Source organism: Eucalyptus grandis, chromosome 11 (genome assembly GCF_016545825.1).
Source record: "Eucalyptus grandis isolate ANBG69807.140 chromosome 11, ASM1654582v1, whole genome shotgun sequence".
Taxonomy (NCBI): Eukaryota; Viridiplantae; Streptophyta; class Magnoliopsida; order Myrtales; family Myrtaceae; genus Eucalyptus; species Eucalyptus grandis.
In genome coordinates, this window is record NC_052622.1 from 11,037,867 (window position 1) to 11,054,949 (window position 17,083).

The following is a 17,083-nucleotide window of genomic DNA, read 5'->3' on the forward strand; positions in this document are numbered from 1 at the left end:
TAGGTCGGGTATGGTAGAGAATGACCTGATCTAAATTGATCAATTTAATATGTTTTGACTCATTTTCATGTAACACAAATTTAGTGACTTATACCAAACTCGATGCATACCTAACTCATACTCGCCTCAACCTATATTAGTAAAACACTTTTATATTTAGCCCGATTTTGGGAAAACATATACTCAAATTGAGGTAAGAGTATGAAGTGAGCGTGCGCGAAATGAGTGTAGGTGACACAAAGTAAAGAGAAAGTCATAGAGATATGTTAGGTTTAAGTAAGTTGGGAACCAATTTAATATCCACATTATCTTAAATTTCACAATTTTAAACTATTTCCTAAATATAACTAACCCGCATAATAATATGTGTCCATTAAATATGGATTAAGAAATGAATTTATGACTCATTTTGATAGATCTAATTAGTGATTGTTACGAATCCTCCGGTTCGGGTTGCATCCTAATAGACCTAGCATTTCTTTTTCGTTAAAAGGAGGAGAGTTGAGCAATCTCAATAATGGCTTGAAGTTGGAGTAGGAATATTTTGGCTATAGAAGGGAGTGGGTCATCATTGTTGACCGCTTCTTACAAGTCTAAGCCTATTCATAAGATAGTTTATTCTCCGTTTGACTTGATCTCTAGCAAAAAAAATACGCTGAGTTATGAGTAGTATAGGCATTGACTAATCTATATGTATTAGTAAAAAAAGTGATTTTTTAGGGGCATTGACTAATCCAAAGTTTTAGTGAAGGCAAAGAAGACATTAGTGGATTCATAGCAAATTTTTGGAAGATCGAAAAATAAGAGATCACTATCAACTCGTAATCAAACCACATAATTTGCATTCTTCCCAAAAATTCACACTTGTGCCATCTTGGTTACTTGCTGGAGATGTGTGAATGGAGCGATCTCGTATTCATTGAAGATTAACAAGGGGTTGATCACCTGGCTTGAAAAAGGTTGATCACCTATAAACCTGGTAAATAGGTCGATTAGGTTTGGGTCGAGTTAGATTAAAAATAGTTTGATCCAAATTGACTTATTTAATCAATTTTGACCTATTTCCATGCAATACAAATTTAGTAACTCATCTCTAACCCATACTTATATTGCTAAAGTACTCCTATATTTAATCTAATTTAGGAAAAATTATACTCAAACTGAAATGAGAGCACAAATTGAGCTAAATTGAACATGGGCAACAAAAAGTGAAAAGAGGGTTATAAAAGTGAGTTTGATCTAAATAATTTATGAACTCTTGTAATGCCCATTTTAAAATCATTTATAACCCATTTACAAATATAACTAACTTATATAATAATATAATTTATTAATTATGGGTTTATGACTCATTTTAATATGCCTTATCATCTATCGCAATAAATCCACCGGTTTGGTTGTATTTTTTTTTTCCTTTGAAAGAAAGAGAGTGTAGCAATCTCAACAAGGGCTTCAATTTGGAATTGGTATATTTTGGCTATAGAAGGGGGTGGATCATCATTGTTGACCACTGCTTATAAATCTGAGCCTATTTATAATATAGTCTAATCTCCATTTGACTTGATCTCTTGCAAAAAATATGCTGCGAGTTATGAGTAGTATAGGCATTGACTAATCTCTATGTATTAGCAACAAAAGTGATATTTTAGGGTTATCCTCCCTTAATATTGTATCTCAAGTTTTATATGAACAACCAAAAGCAATTGAACAGAGGTGAAGGCAAAGAAGACATTAGTGGATTAATAGCAAATTTTGGAAGACTAACAAATGAGAGATTTTGGTCAACTTGTGATCAAATCACGTAATTAACATTCTCCCCAAAAATACAATCGTGCTGTCTCGGACTCTTGCCAGAGATGTATGAATGGACTGATCTCGTATTTGATGAAGATTATCGGGTGTTCAAAGGGCATTAATATTTAGACACGAATCATGGCGCTTTAAGGAGCTAATGTAAAGTTTCCATTATTTCTTTTTAAATGTAATCATTGGTAGGCCTCATTTTGACCATTTGATTCAATCAAACAGAGACCGCAATTTGTAGTTGCCGGAGTTCTTGGATGCTAAAGCGATGGTTCTGAGACCACTTTCGCTCTTCCAAGCAAAGCAAAGCAAAGCAAAAGGCAGAGAATCGGCGATTTCGACAGGAGGAGATCTTGCGGTGCTTTATTATTAAAAATGGAATAGAATCTTTGATGTGCTCATGAATGTGGCCGATAATGTGCATTTTGATGCTTGATGTCTGCTTGATGTGATCATGTGTAATCACATGGACCGAACATTTACGTACCCTATTGCCCAAAAGGGAGATTGCAAATTTGATCCGTTCTTTTTCTTGTCTAAATAAGCATATCATGCCCCCAAAAAAATTTGTCCTTTTTTCCCCCTTTCTCTTTTTGGCCATTCTTTATCTACCGAGTTGGGATTCTTCTGTTATCATGAAATTAGAATAAAATGTTGGCGTTTGAATTTTGAAGTCCACTCTTTTTTCTTTTAGCGGTATCAAGTCTTTTCATATGTTTATCGTGAAAAGGATGTCCACTTTATCACACCACCTTGATTATTGAGTTCTACTATATGAATTCAGGACAAAAGTTGGAAATTATGGCGTGAGCAGGACCGTACGTCGACTCAAATCATTTATCCCATGGCTTGACTTAATAATTTTCGTCCATTTCTTTTTTCGTGGGAGAGTCTTTCGCTGACACATTGTAGCCACATCGGGAAATTGTTCGGACTATTTCTTTCTAGTGTAATAAAAAAGGAAAACGTGTCTTAAAAATAAGAAAAATTGGAATGATTCGCAGCTTTTTTTTAAAAAAAAATAAAATTTGTGCACGCTCAAAGCATCATCAAGCCACGTTCGGTGGGAGATTTTCCTGGAGAAACTGAAATGCAGGAAAATTGTCGCTTTCCCGGGAAAGAGACAAGTCATCGCCTTTGTAGGAAACTGCAGATATGGCGGCAATTCCTTCGGTGCTTTAAAAAGACAATCTTCTCTCCGTCTCTCTCCGTCTCTCTTCTTTTCTTTTCGATTCAAATTTGTGGACGCAATTTCTCTCCCTTTTCTTTTCTCGATCTACCTTTTTCTCCTTCACTCGAGTTCATCAAAAATTTCTTTCCTTTTTGGCCTGATTCGAAGGAAAAATGGGAACTTCAATCCCGGCCGATTCAATTTCGTCTTGAAAGTTCAACCCCCGTCTCCTTTTTATCTTTTTCGGACGAATTTGCTTTTGATTCGTGTACCCTTTTTTTTTTTGGGAAAGGAATTTGACGGCGAGGACAGTGCCCCCACAGAACATAAATTACGTCCCGGCACCTTTCTAGGGTTTTGGGTCGCTTTTGCTCGTCGCTATAAAGAGGGATTCGGCGAAAAGGGTGGGATTTTTTGGCGTTGTTTCTTCGGTGGCGTCACGAACCCAAGAAGGGTGATCTCCTGAACGAGGCGTCGCCCGCAATCTGGCTCGAAAAAGGTTGAATCTTCTTTCTCCCGGAAGGCGTTGGATGTATGGTTCAACTGGGTTGATTGTGTTTTTTTAACTTCGTGAGCGTATGGCGTTTGACAAGATTTTTTGTGAGTTAGAATGAGGGAAAGAAGGGATGTGTGCGTGGAGAGAGAGGGTTCTTGTGAGCTATCCTATCAAATCTGACGAGCTTTTGATCTATTCGGAATCGAAAGAAGAAGTACGAAAGATTTTCAGGCTTCAAAGAGGTATTTGTCGGCGCCGGCATTGTCTTGGCTTCTGGTCAAGGCTTTCTTGCATTTTCTTTGTTACCCTCTGATTGATGATTTCGTTTTTTAGTCACCAGCGGATTTCTTGATTTTCTTTTCGCAAAATATGAGTATTGTCTGGTCAAGAATCATCAAGCAACGAGCATTTGATTATAGATTATGTGGCTAAGGTCTCTGCCGCCGGATTATAGGGAGGTAGACATAGACAAAAGGAAAACAGAAGAAGAACCAAGGTGCTGTTATGATAGCAAAAGCTTGGCTGAGGTGGTTGCGAGGTTCTAAAGTTCATTTGGATTTTGTTCGGGATGGGTTTATATCTATTCTTGATTTCAATGTTTTTCATTAATAATCAGGACTGTTGGTCTCTGTGCCCTGTTGATTGTTGCACACTTTGTTGCTAAGAAAGAGAGTGACATAGGCATCTGGTGGGTTTGCTTTGCAGAGGTAGCTTGCATATAAGAACATCCCTCAAGCTTGTTTTGAGACGCCCTTTTCTTTTAAGAGTTTGCATTATCGTGTGGCAGAGAAATATAAGAAGTTTCGTATAATCAGGAGCTATTTCATAAATTAGGTGTTAGCAGATTTTGTTTGTGAATTTTTGGCACACACATCATTGAGTTCTTGCAGCAAAGTACTGCCATCAGTCCTATGGATACGTAACTCACCTTAGCTTAGGTTTTTTTAGCTTGTTGCATCTTTTACCCATGACAATAATGAAAAACTTAAATCATTTTTTTGCTCTATCAGGCCAGGATCCTCTGGATGTTTGGAATTTGAATATTATAGCTGATCAGATTGCTTTCACTCTGGCCGCTACTGCAAGATTGAAGTCTTCTCCCACCTTTGTGAGGGTGTGGGGTAGTAATGAGCGAGCCATTTTGCTTTGCGTATTGAGACGATCAAGATCATCATATGCTTGGAGATTATGCCGTGTTTCTGAAGGCTTGTTTCTTGATTACGGCTAAAGCCATTGTTGACTAATCTGAACTTTGATGGTAGCTTCTTATCACATTGTTGGGGAAGTGCTTTTGTCCTTTTCTTGGGCAGAATAAATTGCAATATGTAGCTTTGGATGTGATACAAAGTAGATTGTGTGTGGATGTAGCTCTGCTCAGTATTAGCACGATGGTTCGATTTTCCTGCTTCAATGGTCACAAACCAAAGGTAACTCATCACTCTGTTCTTTTTTATTCTTTCTTTTTCAATACTTGCATTCCTTTTAATTTTGTTTGATTTCAGTGCACACCAAATGAAGATACTTCCAGCATGAACTCACATAATAAGTCCCCTGCACTGCACTTCAAGTAGTCCTGAAAAGTTTACTCTTTCATTTCAAAAGTTCTTTGGGTGGAAGGGGATCTTTTAGGCAGAATTTCAGAGTACTCATTTGAAATTCCGAGAAATTACAAGGATGATTTGTAGCATGAGGCTTGATCAGAAATTAATATAAATCTGAGGCATAATTGCTTATTTTATTATTTAGATGATTTAATCTAAACTTCACTAAATATAGAAGGGCTTGCATACTGTTTGTTTTTCTTGGTGGATTTATGGAAGTGGTTTTGTTTTGAATCACATTTGATCTAAAAGTTCATACACTGTTACAGATTGGACTTGTGTCCACAGTTTGATTTAATAAAATGCATGTCATTCCCATCTTAATCCTGCACCCCTTCTTTTTCTCAAGCAGAAATCAGCACATCCACCTGTTGAAGCTGTTAGTGAGTTTCAGGGTTCTGAGTTTCAGGCTTCAGAGAATGCCATGAGCCCAAATTCATCGCTTTCAGAATTGCATCGGAATGGTGAGATGGATAAAATTGTGGACAAGGTTGCAGAATCTCTATCCATTGAACGAGGTTGGAAATCAGAAGAAATGGGGAGTAAAGTTGATAATGCGGAGATTGATACAAGGGGTATTAAGGCTGGCCATCTCAAGAAAAGTCAATCTCTTGCAAGTGGTTTGCATGGATTCTCATTTGACCAACATAGCAGGTCAGTCATGGAGGACGCCAGCAATGAACTGGGTGTTGGTGAATATTGTAAGGATGGACCCTTTGATACATGTCAAGTCCTGAATCTCAACAAGAAATCAATTTTTTCAATTGGAGATTTGCAAAGTACTGACAAAGGGGTCCTAGAAAATTCTGAAGGCCAATATTCTGGAGAAAATGCTGGTGACTCTGGAGATCACACACCTCATACTTCTGCAGAGTTAGTGAGACCCGAATCAATGCCCAACATTGGTGGTTGGTCTCCTAAGTCAGGTGAACATCTGAAGGAGAAGTTGGGACTTACAACAAAATCTTCTGGGGACCTGTTCGTTCTTAGCATGAGCCAAATGGGACATCCATTCCTGAGTTTAAAGATCAGTTCTCCCCACAAAAAGAAAGCGATGTCAATGCGTGCAAAGGTAAAAACATTATCTATGAAGATGCTGTTTGTAATGATTATCATGGTTATGATTATGCTGGTTCTGCCCAAGGGGGGATTACTGCTATTTTTGATGACATCTTCTTGAAACCCCATAGAGGGGAAAGCTCCTCTCACCAACAGTATGATTTACCACATAAGGATTTTAAGATTAAGCGGATTGAGGAGTGGGTCACAGATCTCCAGCTTTGCAACCCTTCGGACGAAGTGGAGGAGTCATACCAGCCAAATGATCAGAACAAGAGAGAATACCCTGTTTTGAATGGTCTGACTGCAGCAAAAGTTGAGCCTAAGGTGAGTCCTGGAAATGAAGCTGCTAAGAGATACATATCATCCCTGAGTGCCTCAGCAACTACAGCTCAGATGGCGAACCATGGTTTGGCAATGATCCCATTTCTCAGTGCATTCGTGAGCTTGAAGATGCTTAATCTGTCAGGAAACAACATAGGTATGCTCATCAGTCTGCATTCTGAAACGTTGGCTTCTTATGCTTTTGCTAGCTGTTGCGTTTTCTGATGTTTAATCTTACCTTTCCCAGTGAGGATAACAGCTGGTGCTCTTCCTCGGGGACTTCATATGTTGAATCTGTCAAAAAACCAGATTTCCACTATTGAAGGCTTACGTGAATTGACCCGATTGCGTGTACTTGACTTGAGCTATAACAGAATCGTCAGAATTGGACATGGTAATGCTTAGGTTATGCTGCATTATTTGTCCTCTCGTCCAGATAGATGGAATGTTTACACAACTTATTTTGAATGGGGACATGCAAGCTTTGTATCATCTTTCTAGAAGGTTCTGCTATCAATTAACCTTTACATTTTAAATGTTCAGGCCTAGCTTCTTGTTCATCACTTAAGGAGCTATATCTGGCGGGGAATAAGATCAGTGAAGTCGAGGGTCTTCACCGCCTTCTGAAACTGAATGTTTTGGATCTCCGTGCCAACAAGATTTCAACAGCAAAATGTCTAGGGCAGCTTGCAGCGAACTACAATTCCTTACAAGCTGTTAGCTTGGAAGGGAATCCAGCCCAGAAGAATGTGGGAGATGACCAGCTTAAGAAGTATTTGCAGGGCCTTCTTCCTCACCTGGCATATTACAACCGACAACTCATAAAAGTGGGTACACTGAAGGATGCCGCTGACCGATCAGTTCGGCTGGGGGCTAGTGCCCATCAATTTGATCGCAGTGGCCTTAGGTCAGAACACAAATCGACAAGGAAGGGTGGTCATGGGCTGGCTAGCAAGTCATCGTCCTCATCATATGGTCGGAAAAGTCAAGCACTGGTTTCTCCAAAACATTCTAAGGGCAAGCATGTACGCCTTCCCCCGAGTGGAACCAAGGGAGCAACCCATAACCAGCAGTACAATTTGGACTTCAGTGACAGACTCCGCATCATGAAGCAGGAGCTTGCAATTGGTAGAAGTCGAAGTGAAGGTACTTTGGGAGTGCTTTGAGGCGAATTTGTTGTGTTTCTCTACAATATGTCGTGGAATGTTGCAAGGACGACTCCTTTTCTATGTCCTAAGGACCATTTATATTGAGGCTTTGTTTTTTAGATGTTCAATAAATCCTTGCTCTCAGTAACGATTGCTGCTTCTTGTATTGATTGACAGTGATTGTGGGTTTACAATTATTCATTGCTTGCTTGAACTGCAATCATGTATATCTGGGCCGCTTCAACGACGTGGCTCAGTCACTGAATTTGTTACATAGGGAAGATTGCAAGTGTTCAATTTCACTGAGGAGAAGTGCGTTGTCTATTTGACTACTACCCTTTGATTTTTCGGGGCATGTCAAAGAAAACTCGCAAGCTTATAGATCATCATTGTTCTGCTGAAAATGCCACTATTTTTTTGACAGTGAAACAACGCACAAAATATACAGTATTCCCGAGTAACTGGTTAGAGCTACATGCATGCCATGTTCTCGCGTTTGTAACAGTAAACTAAAATCACAAAAAGAGCCGACGAATCGGATTTGTTGACTCCTTGACAGCTCCTTTCTTCAGCTGTATTGATCTTTTTCTGCAATTTCAAGGCAAATTGGAGTTGCCAGTCTTAACACAATAACGTCGGGAGACATTACCTCATGAATTCTCAGGTCAAGACTCCGTGGAACCAAACGTTAGTTAGCGGTCACGAGTTTCCAGAGAATAGAGCTTGCAATAGGAAGTCAAAAACGAGTTGCTTGTGTCACGGACCCGATTCTTCCATACTCATACCCTTGTGAGTGGAGTTTTGTGGCGTTAGATGAAGAGTGAGTGAGGCAGAGGAAATGATAAAACTAGTTCAAAGGAGTGATATCAAAGCGTTTGTACTAGGAGTTCCATGATGAAATGATTATAACCTAGAGGAGCTTTGAAAATGCTCGGGAGTTGACGTTACTTTCCTAATGAGACTAGCAAGTTGAAACTAGTTACTGTGTCAAGGTGTTTTGTATGTATTATGCTAGGGACTAGATGCCCGAGCTAAAATGGGTGTGGTATGATTGAGCTAAACTTAATGTGGTATGAATATATATGAGAATGTGATTCATTATACTAATTTTTAGGAACAACTATAGAAGGAATATTGTTCTTGTGTTTTTGGCTCATCAGGTGTTGCACGAGCTATTCTTTGGCCTATAAAAAATGGTATTAGAGCAAGATCCTTATAGTAGGTAGGTGATTCGGAGAAAGCCTATGATCTACCCGATTCTATGAGAGCGAAGAGTGATCATCGGGGCAAAAAAGGTTTAGACAAGGTGTGGCTCTCCTCTGTAGCTTCTATGATGGCAATTGGGGCACATGAAAGAATTGGATTGCTCACAGAATAGGGGAGAAGTTCCTAGATCAATTGTTGAATCTCGATAGAAGTTATGTTACCATATTTCCAACAATAGGAGAAATCCCCTTTGATTTGCTAAGATTAGAAGAAACTTGGTAGGCGATAAAATGTGTTGCCAAAGGAGTGTAGTTGTTATGACAAAAAAAGAAGAAAAAAAGAAAGAGTGCAGTTGGCCAGATGCCACATCTACCAGAGAGAGCACAAGTGACTAAAGACGAGTGAACAACTTTGATCGAGGCAAGTTACTAGTGGAGTGGAGGAGCTTGTTTTGTAAGGCGAGCATTGACTATTCATGTAAGTCTCGAGGAAGTGGCATTGATGGTTCCACCATAATGGAGGCGTTGCATAATTGAGTGAGGGAGAATGTTATGGACTGAATTCTCTTGTACTATCTTACCCCCTATGAGTGGAGTTTTGTGACGATAGAGTGAAGAGTAAGTGTTGCAGAGGAGATGATACAATTGGTTCGTAGGAATGGCATTAGAACATTTGTGTTAGGAGTTTGAGGATAAAATGATTATCTCTGATTAGCTTTGAAGGCTGGATTAATCTTCCGTGCACAAATTGATCAAAAGCTAATGCTACTAACTGATGAAGCCATGGTATACCGAAATCAGTTGTGCCAAAGTGTTCTGTGTGTCTCGCTCAAAAGACTGGATTCTCGAATCAAATTGGGCATTGTATGATTATGATTCACCATACCATCTTAGGAACAACTATATAAGAAAGGCTAGCCTAGTGTTCTGACTCATCAAGCGCCACACGGGCTATTCCGTGATCGAGAATTTGTCGTGACACTTGCATGTCAAGATTACATCTATTAATAAATTTTACAATGGCAAAAATTTGATGGCATAAATTTCCAATGTTAATGCTGCGACTCTTTTACCTTGTAATTATGTTTTTACTTTGCTCTATTCGTTTCCACTCTCTCGTCCTCCACACCAAAGCTGATGGTTAGCCGACACTAAAATCCAAGAACCAATAATTGAATAATGGAAAGGAAGACTAGGAATGCGAGGGTTAAAGTCCAATACCTAAGATTCCAAACACATCTCCATCACTCATTGTCTAAAGTTTTGTCACGCTACTTGAAAACGATAACATTCCAAAGAGAAAAGAAAGAGAGGAAGAAAGTACTTTGACTGCCAACTCAATTAAGTTTTATTGAAGTGAAGCACATTTTCTTGTGGAGAGAGAAGGATGGAAGTTATAGAACTGCTTTACTCATGTTAGGAATTCATCGCAATCAAAAGATGGAGGTTGAGTTAGAATCGAATCCGGGACATTACGATTTCGGTGTAAGATCTAAATGAGCTCATCATCATCCTGTCAGTCAGACCTTTTCTTCTGTACTAAAGTATCACGAGATTCTTTTGCCTACTCGAATGAGTACAAAATTCTTGATGGCGAGCACCTAAGGCGCGGGTCACCTCAGGCGTGGATTCTTCCTACAATCGAACCTGTCGCCATTTGCGACTAAGCCCGACTGAAGACTCAGGTTGGGTTACTCGTTTCTACTTCTCTCCTCCCACCCCTTGAAACCTGGAGTTTTTCTAACTCAATCTCGTCTTTTCTTGAAACCCATCTCCTCAAAGTCCCTCATTTCTCACACCCTCGATTGAAACCAACATTTTTTTCGAGATTTCCGACGCGGGTTTCGAGGGCAATCTTGATCAGGAATCGGCCACGCCACCGAAGCAGTCCTTCTTCAGGTACAACTCACCCTTGGTCCAAGTCAGCATCATCGGGCTGGTCTGCTTCTGCTGCCCCGGCATGTACTGGGCTCTCGTGGGCATGGGGGGCGGCGGCCAGGTGGATCCCACGGCAGTGAACAATGCGAATACCGCCCTCTATGCCACCTTCGCCATCTTCGGCATCCTGGGTGGCGGAATCTATAATGTCCTAGGCCCTCGCTTGACTCTTGCCTCTGGTTGTAGCACTTACGCTCTCTATGCAGGTTCTTTCTTGTACTACAACCACTACCACCAACAGACCTTCGCCATCATCGCCGGCGCGATCCTTGGCATAGGGGCGGGCTTCCTATGGGCCGGCCAAGGCGCCATCATGACCTCGTACCCTCTGCACAACCAAAAGGGCACTAACATCTCCCTATATTTTCAGAAATCTGTTTGGTAAAGCCAACTTATTTTTCTATTCCTCTAATAGAAAAGTGGCTGAGAATAGATCTGGAACAGAAACAAGAAGGAAAAAAAATGTAGCTTCTTGTTCCGGGAACATTTTCTAGAAATAAGTTTTATTTTTATTTTTATTTTATTCTTCTTCCTTGTTGTGGCCATCTATGGGTGGCAATCTTGCAGCGGCGGTCGGTGGCGACGGTCGTACAGAGGTTGTGCAATGATCGTGTGGCGATTGTGTGACGATCATGCGGCAATTGTGCGGCGGCGGTTGGTGGTCGGCGGTCCGTGAGTAAGAAGAAAAATCAAATAAAAACAAAAATTTATAAATTTTTACCAAACGCATTTCTATTATTTTTATATTCCAAGAATAGATTGCCAAAATTTCTTTAGAAGTGAAATGATAATGCATTTCAGCTTGGGAGAAGAAAAATAAAATAAATACAAAAATTTACAAATTTTCACCAAACGCATTTCTATTCTTTTTTTATTCAAAGAATAGAAATTTTGTATAATTATCAAACACCTTATTTTACTCAGACTTTTTAGAAAATTTATAAATTTTACCAACTTGGTTATCTAGGGGAAAGATGCCATGTCTAGCTCCACTTGGGAGAAGAAAATAAAATAAATACAAAAATTTATAAATTTTTACCAAATGTGGTCGTGCAGTGGCTGTACGGCGATCGTGTGATGATCGTACGGCGGTCATGCGGCGGTGGTCGACGATCCATAAGCAAGAAGAAAAATGAATAAATATAAAAATTTATAATTTTTTACCAAACACATTTCTATTCTTTTTCTATTCCAAGAATAAAAATTTTGTAAAGTTACAAAACACCTTATTTTATTCGAAAATTGTTTTCGGAGTATAAATAGAAAAAAACTATTTCTGTCAGAAATAGCGGAATAGAAACGTTGTCGCATCCTACATTTTCCGTATGGGGGGTCGTTGTGGGTTCATCCCGTTTATCTTGATTACAACGGGACCGAGGCTGTTTCTGTGATTGATGCAACCTACATTGGATTCATGTGTTTTATGATTGTTGGTGCACTTCTTTCCCTCGCTATCTTGCCGCTAAGCAAGGTTATTCGCAATGACGGGACTAGTTGCACTAACATTGAGTACTCGAGCGTTTCAATTGAGGCGACCGAGATTCTCAAGCTGTTCCTCAACTAGAAGATGCTCTTGATTGTCCTAGCCGCTTGGGCTAGCAACTTCTTTTTCAGCTACCAGTTTATTGATGTGAACGGGGCCTTGTTCAATTTGAGGACTAGAGGACTGAACAGTGTGGTCTACTGGGTGGCCCAAATACTGGGGTCGATTGGAATCGGTTATGTGTTGGATTTCAGCTTTCTGAGTCAGAAGATGAGGGGTTATGTTGGGATTGCAATTGTTGCTTTGCTTGGGACTGTGATTTGGGGCGGCGGCCTAGCTAGTCAGCTGAAGTGCTCTCGCCATGACCTGCCCAAGAAGTTGGACTTCAAGGACTCCGGATCCGATTATGCCGTTCGTGTTATTTTTCAGCTATGGACTGTTGGACGCAATGCTCCAGACCTTGGTTTATTGGTTCATTGGATGCTTAGCTGATGATTCTGAAACTCTTAGCAGGTAGTGTTGGACTAGGGAATTTGGAGTCTTCTTGATTAACACCAGCTTTGGGTCTAACACTGAAACTAGTATCAGGTTTTCTTTGTCTTGCAGGTACACTGGGTTCTACAAAGGAGTGCAGAGCGCAGGAGCGGTGGTTGCTTGGCAAATCGACACGTGCAAAGTCCCGTTCCTCTCGGAGCTTATTGTCAACTGGTCGCTTATGACGATGAGCTATCCCTTACTGGTGGTTCTCGTTAAGTTGGCCGTGAAGGAGGATGAGGCGGTGAAGAGGGAGCAAAAAAAAGGCAGTTGCTTCATCTTTTGCTCATTAGGTGATGATCCAAAACGTTATTTATTCTTATGAAGCTTCTTCGGGCTTAGCAAGATAACAATTTGAAAAATATTATTTGCTTTGAGAGTTAACGTCACAAGAAATTTCCAAATTGATACCAGTATCTCATTTACCCAAGATTAATTTTCGTATTGCAAAAAAAAAAAAAAAAATCTTAGACTAGTATATTTGTGATAATTCTACTAAAAATTTAAGGCAAAATTAGAGATTTATTAAGTGGACTTTAGTAGATCTTTGAAATTTGAGGGAGCTCTTGGGGCAAAATTAGCAGACTTCGCAATTTAGTTCGTTCCTTCGGATACAACCCCAAGCGACATTGTTTGGGAAGCCCATTTATATCTAATTTCCACATCAGACTCACGTCACATGTCGATCATTCGAGTTGTTTGCCATGTCATTCGTTGACATATGATTTATTTGTCACATGTGTAATGGTTTGGGATATTCTATGACACATAAATTAGCTGTTCCTCAACAAAAAATTATAAATTTTTACCAAATGCGGTGGTGTAGTGGTCGTGCGGCAATCGTGCGGCGGTCGTGCGGCGGTCGTGCGGTGGCGGGCGATCGGCGATCCGTGAGTAAGAAAAAAATCAAATAAATACAAAAATTTATAAATTTTTACCAAACGCATTTCTATTCTTTTTCTATTTCAAGAATATAAATTTTATATAGTTATCAAACACCTTATTTTACTCGAAAATTGTTCTCGGAGTAGAAATAAAAAAAAAAAAAATATTTCTGTAAAGAAATAGTTCCTGAGAATAGAAACGTTACCATGCGCACCCTACATCTCCATGTTTTGGAGTATTTTCAGTATGGGGGGCGTCGTTGGTGGGTTCATCCCGTTTATCTTGAATTACAACAGGACCGAGGCTGTTTCTGTGACTGATGCAACCTACATTGGATTCATGTGTTTTATGACTGTTGGTGCACTTCTTTCCCTCGCTATCTTGCCGCCAAGCAAGGTTATTCGCAATGACGGGACCAGTTGCACTAACATCGAGTACTCGAGCGTTTCAACTGAGGCAATGGAGATTCTCAAGCTGTTCCTCAACTGGAAGATGCTCTTGATTGTCCCGGCCGCTTGGGCTAGCAACTTCTTTTACAGCTACCAGTTTACTAATGTGAACGGGGCCTTGTTCAATTTGAGGACTAGAGGACTGAACAGTGTGTTCTACTGGGTGGCCCAGATACTGGGGTCGATTGGAATCGGTTATGTGTTGGATTTCAGCTTTCCGAGTAAGAAGATGAGGGGTTATGTTGGGATTGCAATTGTTGCTTTGCTTGGGACTGTGATTTGGGGCGGCGGCCTAGCTAGTCAGCTGAAGTACTCTCGCCATGACCTGCCCAAGAAGTTGGACTTCAGGGACTCCGGATCCGATTATGCCCGTTCGTGTTATTTTTCAGCTATGGATTGCTGGACGCAATGCTCCAGACCTTGGTTTATTGGTTCATTGGATGCTTAGCTGATGATTCTGAAACTCTTAGCAGGTAGTGTAGGCCTAGGGAATTTGGAGTCTTCTTGATTAACACAAGCTTTGGGTCTAACACTGAAACTGGTATCTGGTTTTCTTTGTCTTGCAGGTACACTGGGTTCTACAAAGGATTGCAGAGTGCAAGAGCGGCGGTTGCTTGGCAAATCGACATGCGAAAAGTCCCGTTCCTCTCGGAGCTTATTGTCAACTGGTCGCTTATGACAGTGGGCTATCCTTTACTGGTGATTCTCGTTAAGTTGGTCGTGAAGGAGGATGAGGATGGTGAAGAGGGAACGAAAAAGACAGTTGCTTCATCTTTTGCTCATTAGGTGATGATCCAAAACGTGATTTATTCTTATGAAGCTTCTTCGGGCTTAGCAAGATAACAACCTGAAAAATATTATTTGCTTTGAGAGTTAACGTCACAAGAAATTTCATATTGCAAAAAAAACAAAAAATCTTAGACTAGTATATTTGTGATAATTCTACTAAAAATTTAAAGGCAAAATTAGAGATTTATTAAGTGGACTTCAGTAGATCTTTGAAATTTGAGGGAGCTCTTGGGGCAAAATTAGCAGACTTCGCAATTTAGTTCGTTCCCTTCGGATACAACCCCAAGCAACATCGTTCAGAAAGCCCATTTATATATAATTTCCATGTCAGATTCATGTCACATGTCGATCATTCGAGTTGTTTGCCATGCCATTCGCTGACATATGATTTATTTGTCACATGTGTAATGGTTTGGGATATTCTATGACACATAAATTAATTGAGATAAATATGGTATGGGCGAACTAGTTTGAGATTTTTTGTAATACGACAATTAATTTAAGATAAATGTGGCACGAATGTACTGTCGGAGTTGTAATCTTTGGCGGTGAGCACGGAAATTGTAGATGACCGGTACATTATTACTTTTTCCAGCGTATTAAAAGTGTAATCAAAGTCATGGTCCACCTAAAAGAGCTGCGACAGCTGGTGTGGCTTCCGAGCAAAAGAGCTGCAGTTGCGACTTCCTAAAGACCATTTATTTCGAGGCTTTGGTTGATAGATGCTCAGTTAATTCTTGCTCTCATCATTGATATGAATCCTCCTCCTCGTAGGGATCGATAGTGCTTGTTATTCATTGCTTGCTTGAATTCACAACCAGAGTGGTCGAACGATACCCGAATCATGTATAATCCGGTCGCTTCGATGGTGCAGCTCAATCCCAGAATGTGTCATATTTGCGAGGTTTGCCAGGTGATCGATTTTACTTAAGGAGTAGTGCGTCTGTTTGATTCCTAGCTTTGATTTACATTGTTCTGCCGCAAAACAACCCATGTTCTCGCGTTTGTAACATAACTGAAATCATTTAGAGAGCCAAATAGATGGGATCCTTTTAAGGCTCCGTTTGCTTCGGCTCTCTTGACCCTTTTCTGCAATTTCAAGGCAAATTTGGAGTCATCAATCTTAGGCCGTGTTTGGTTCAATTTTACCGGGGGACTTTGAGAAAATGCAAAGCTATTTAGTTTAAAGGGTTTTGAAAAAAAATGTAAATACTGTTTGATAAACATTACTTTGAGAAGTAACTTGAAATAAAAGAATGTTTGGTAGAAATATATTTATAAGTCCTCTGGGTAATCAAAATAAGCTTTTTAAATTTTAATTCGTTTAAAATTAGAAATGACCACAATTTATACAATTTTTTTTTTTTGTCATAACCACAATTTATACGATTTGAACGTTAACATATTAACAATATAAATGCAAGAAAATCACATTTTTTTTTTTGGTTTGAAAAAATCAAATTCAACAAGTACAACAGTGTACTAAAAAATTTCACACATTTTAAGGTGCAAAGATGCATATTGGGACAATAATTGCTCAATCGTACAGAAACAATAGTAACTGTTTCCCAATGTTGCAATTTTTCAATCTGAGTTGTAGCCAACACGCCTAACAATGCTTATTTAGACGTTTTTTCCATTCTCAAGCTGCAAAACCGCTCATATCACATCGATCTCAAGGTGCATATATGCATTGTTAAAATCGACACAAAAGTCGCACAGCAAACATCTTGCAAATAGAAATTGATTCTTCAGCAAACTGACATTTCATTGATTAACATGAACTGATTACATCGAGGGCCAAGAGACAAAAATTGTACAGCTGAAATGATTCCCCCCATCTATTATGGAATCCCACAGAAGAGTCTATCTAGCAACTTTTCCCTCAACTTGGCATGATAGAACTTGAGCCTACGTCAAGCACTGCAATGAAGTCCATTATTGCCATGGCTTCCAACTCTTGAATTGCATCAATGACGTTAATCGAACTAGCCAAGTGAGGCCTCAGTACCCCAACTGCTTCCTTGATCTTTGATTGCTATAGATCACATATACAATTAAATGCTGGATGAAACATTGGATGCTAAGTTTGTGCTACCACTAGTTACCTTGTTAAAAAACAAAGGGCAAGGAAAGATTGTACGAGTCTCTATACAAAGGTAGAGGCAAGGAATGCAGAGCCACTACTCATCAAGTCA

The 17,083-nt window shown here is 39.8% G+C and overlaps 1 protein-coding gene and 2 pseudogenes across 1 annotated transcript; all 3 read left to right on the forward strand.

Annotated features, from left to right (window-relative positions):
* Positions 1–3,892: 3,892 nt before the first annotated feature.
* On the forward strand, positions 3,893–7,926 carry LOC104424830. The gene is made up of 7 exons (XM_039305054.1): positions 3,893–3,966; positions 4,087–4,177; positions 4,486–4,620; positions 5,424–5,948; positions 6,062–6,611; positions 6,702–6,848; positions 6,998–7,926. The coding sequence occupies exons 1-7, from the start codon at positions 3,893–3,895 to the stop codon at positions 7,618–7,620; spliced, it is 2,145 nt and encodes a 714-aa protein (XP_039160988.1). The 3' UTR covers positions 7,621–7,926.
* A 2,649-nt stretch (positions 7,927–10,575) lies between these two features.
* LOC104427206 lies at positions 10,576–15,872 on the forward strand (annotated as a pseudogene).
* Positions 13,575–14,988, forward strand: LOC104427207 (annotated as a pseudogene).
* Positions 15,873–17,083: the final 1,211 nt, after the last annotated feature.

What these genes read in the sequence shown, in the direction of transcription:
- LOC104424830 (XM_039305054.1), top strand. Translation starts at nt 3,893, where the DNA reads ATGTGGCTAAGGTCTCTGCCGCCGGATTATAGGGAGGTAGACATAGAC. An exon ending in AGCGAGCCATTTTGCTTTGC is followed by an intron (nt 4,621 to 5,423) that starts GTATTGAGACGA and finishes TTTCTCAAGCAG; the next exon opens with AAATCAGCACATCCACCTGT. An exon ending in AATCGTCAGAATTGGACATG is followed by an intron (nt 6,849 to 6,997) that starts GTAATGCTTAGG and finishes TTAAATGTTCAG; the next exon opens with GCCTAGCTTCTTGTTCATCA.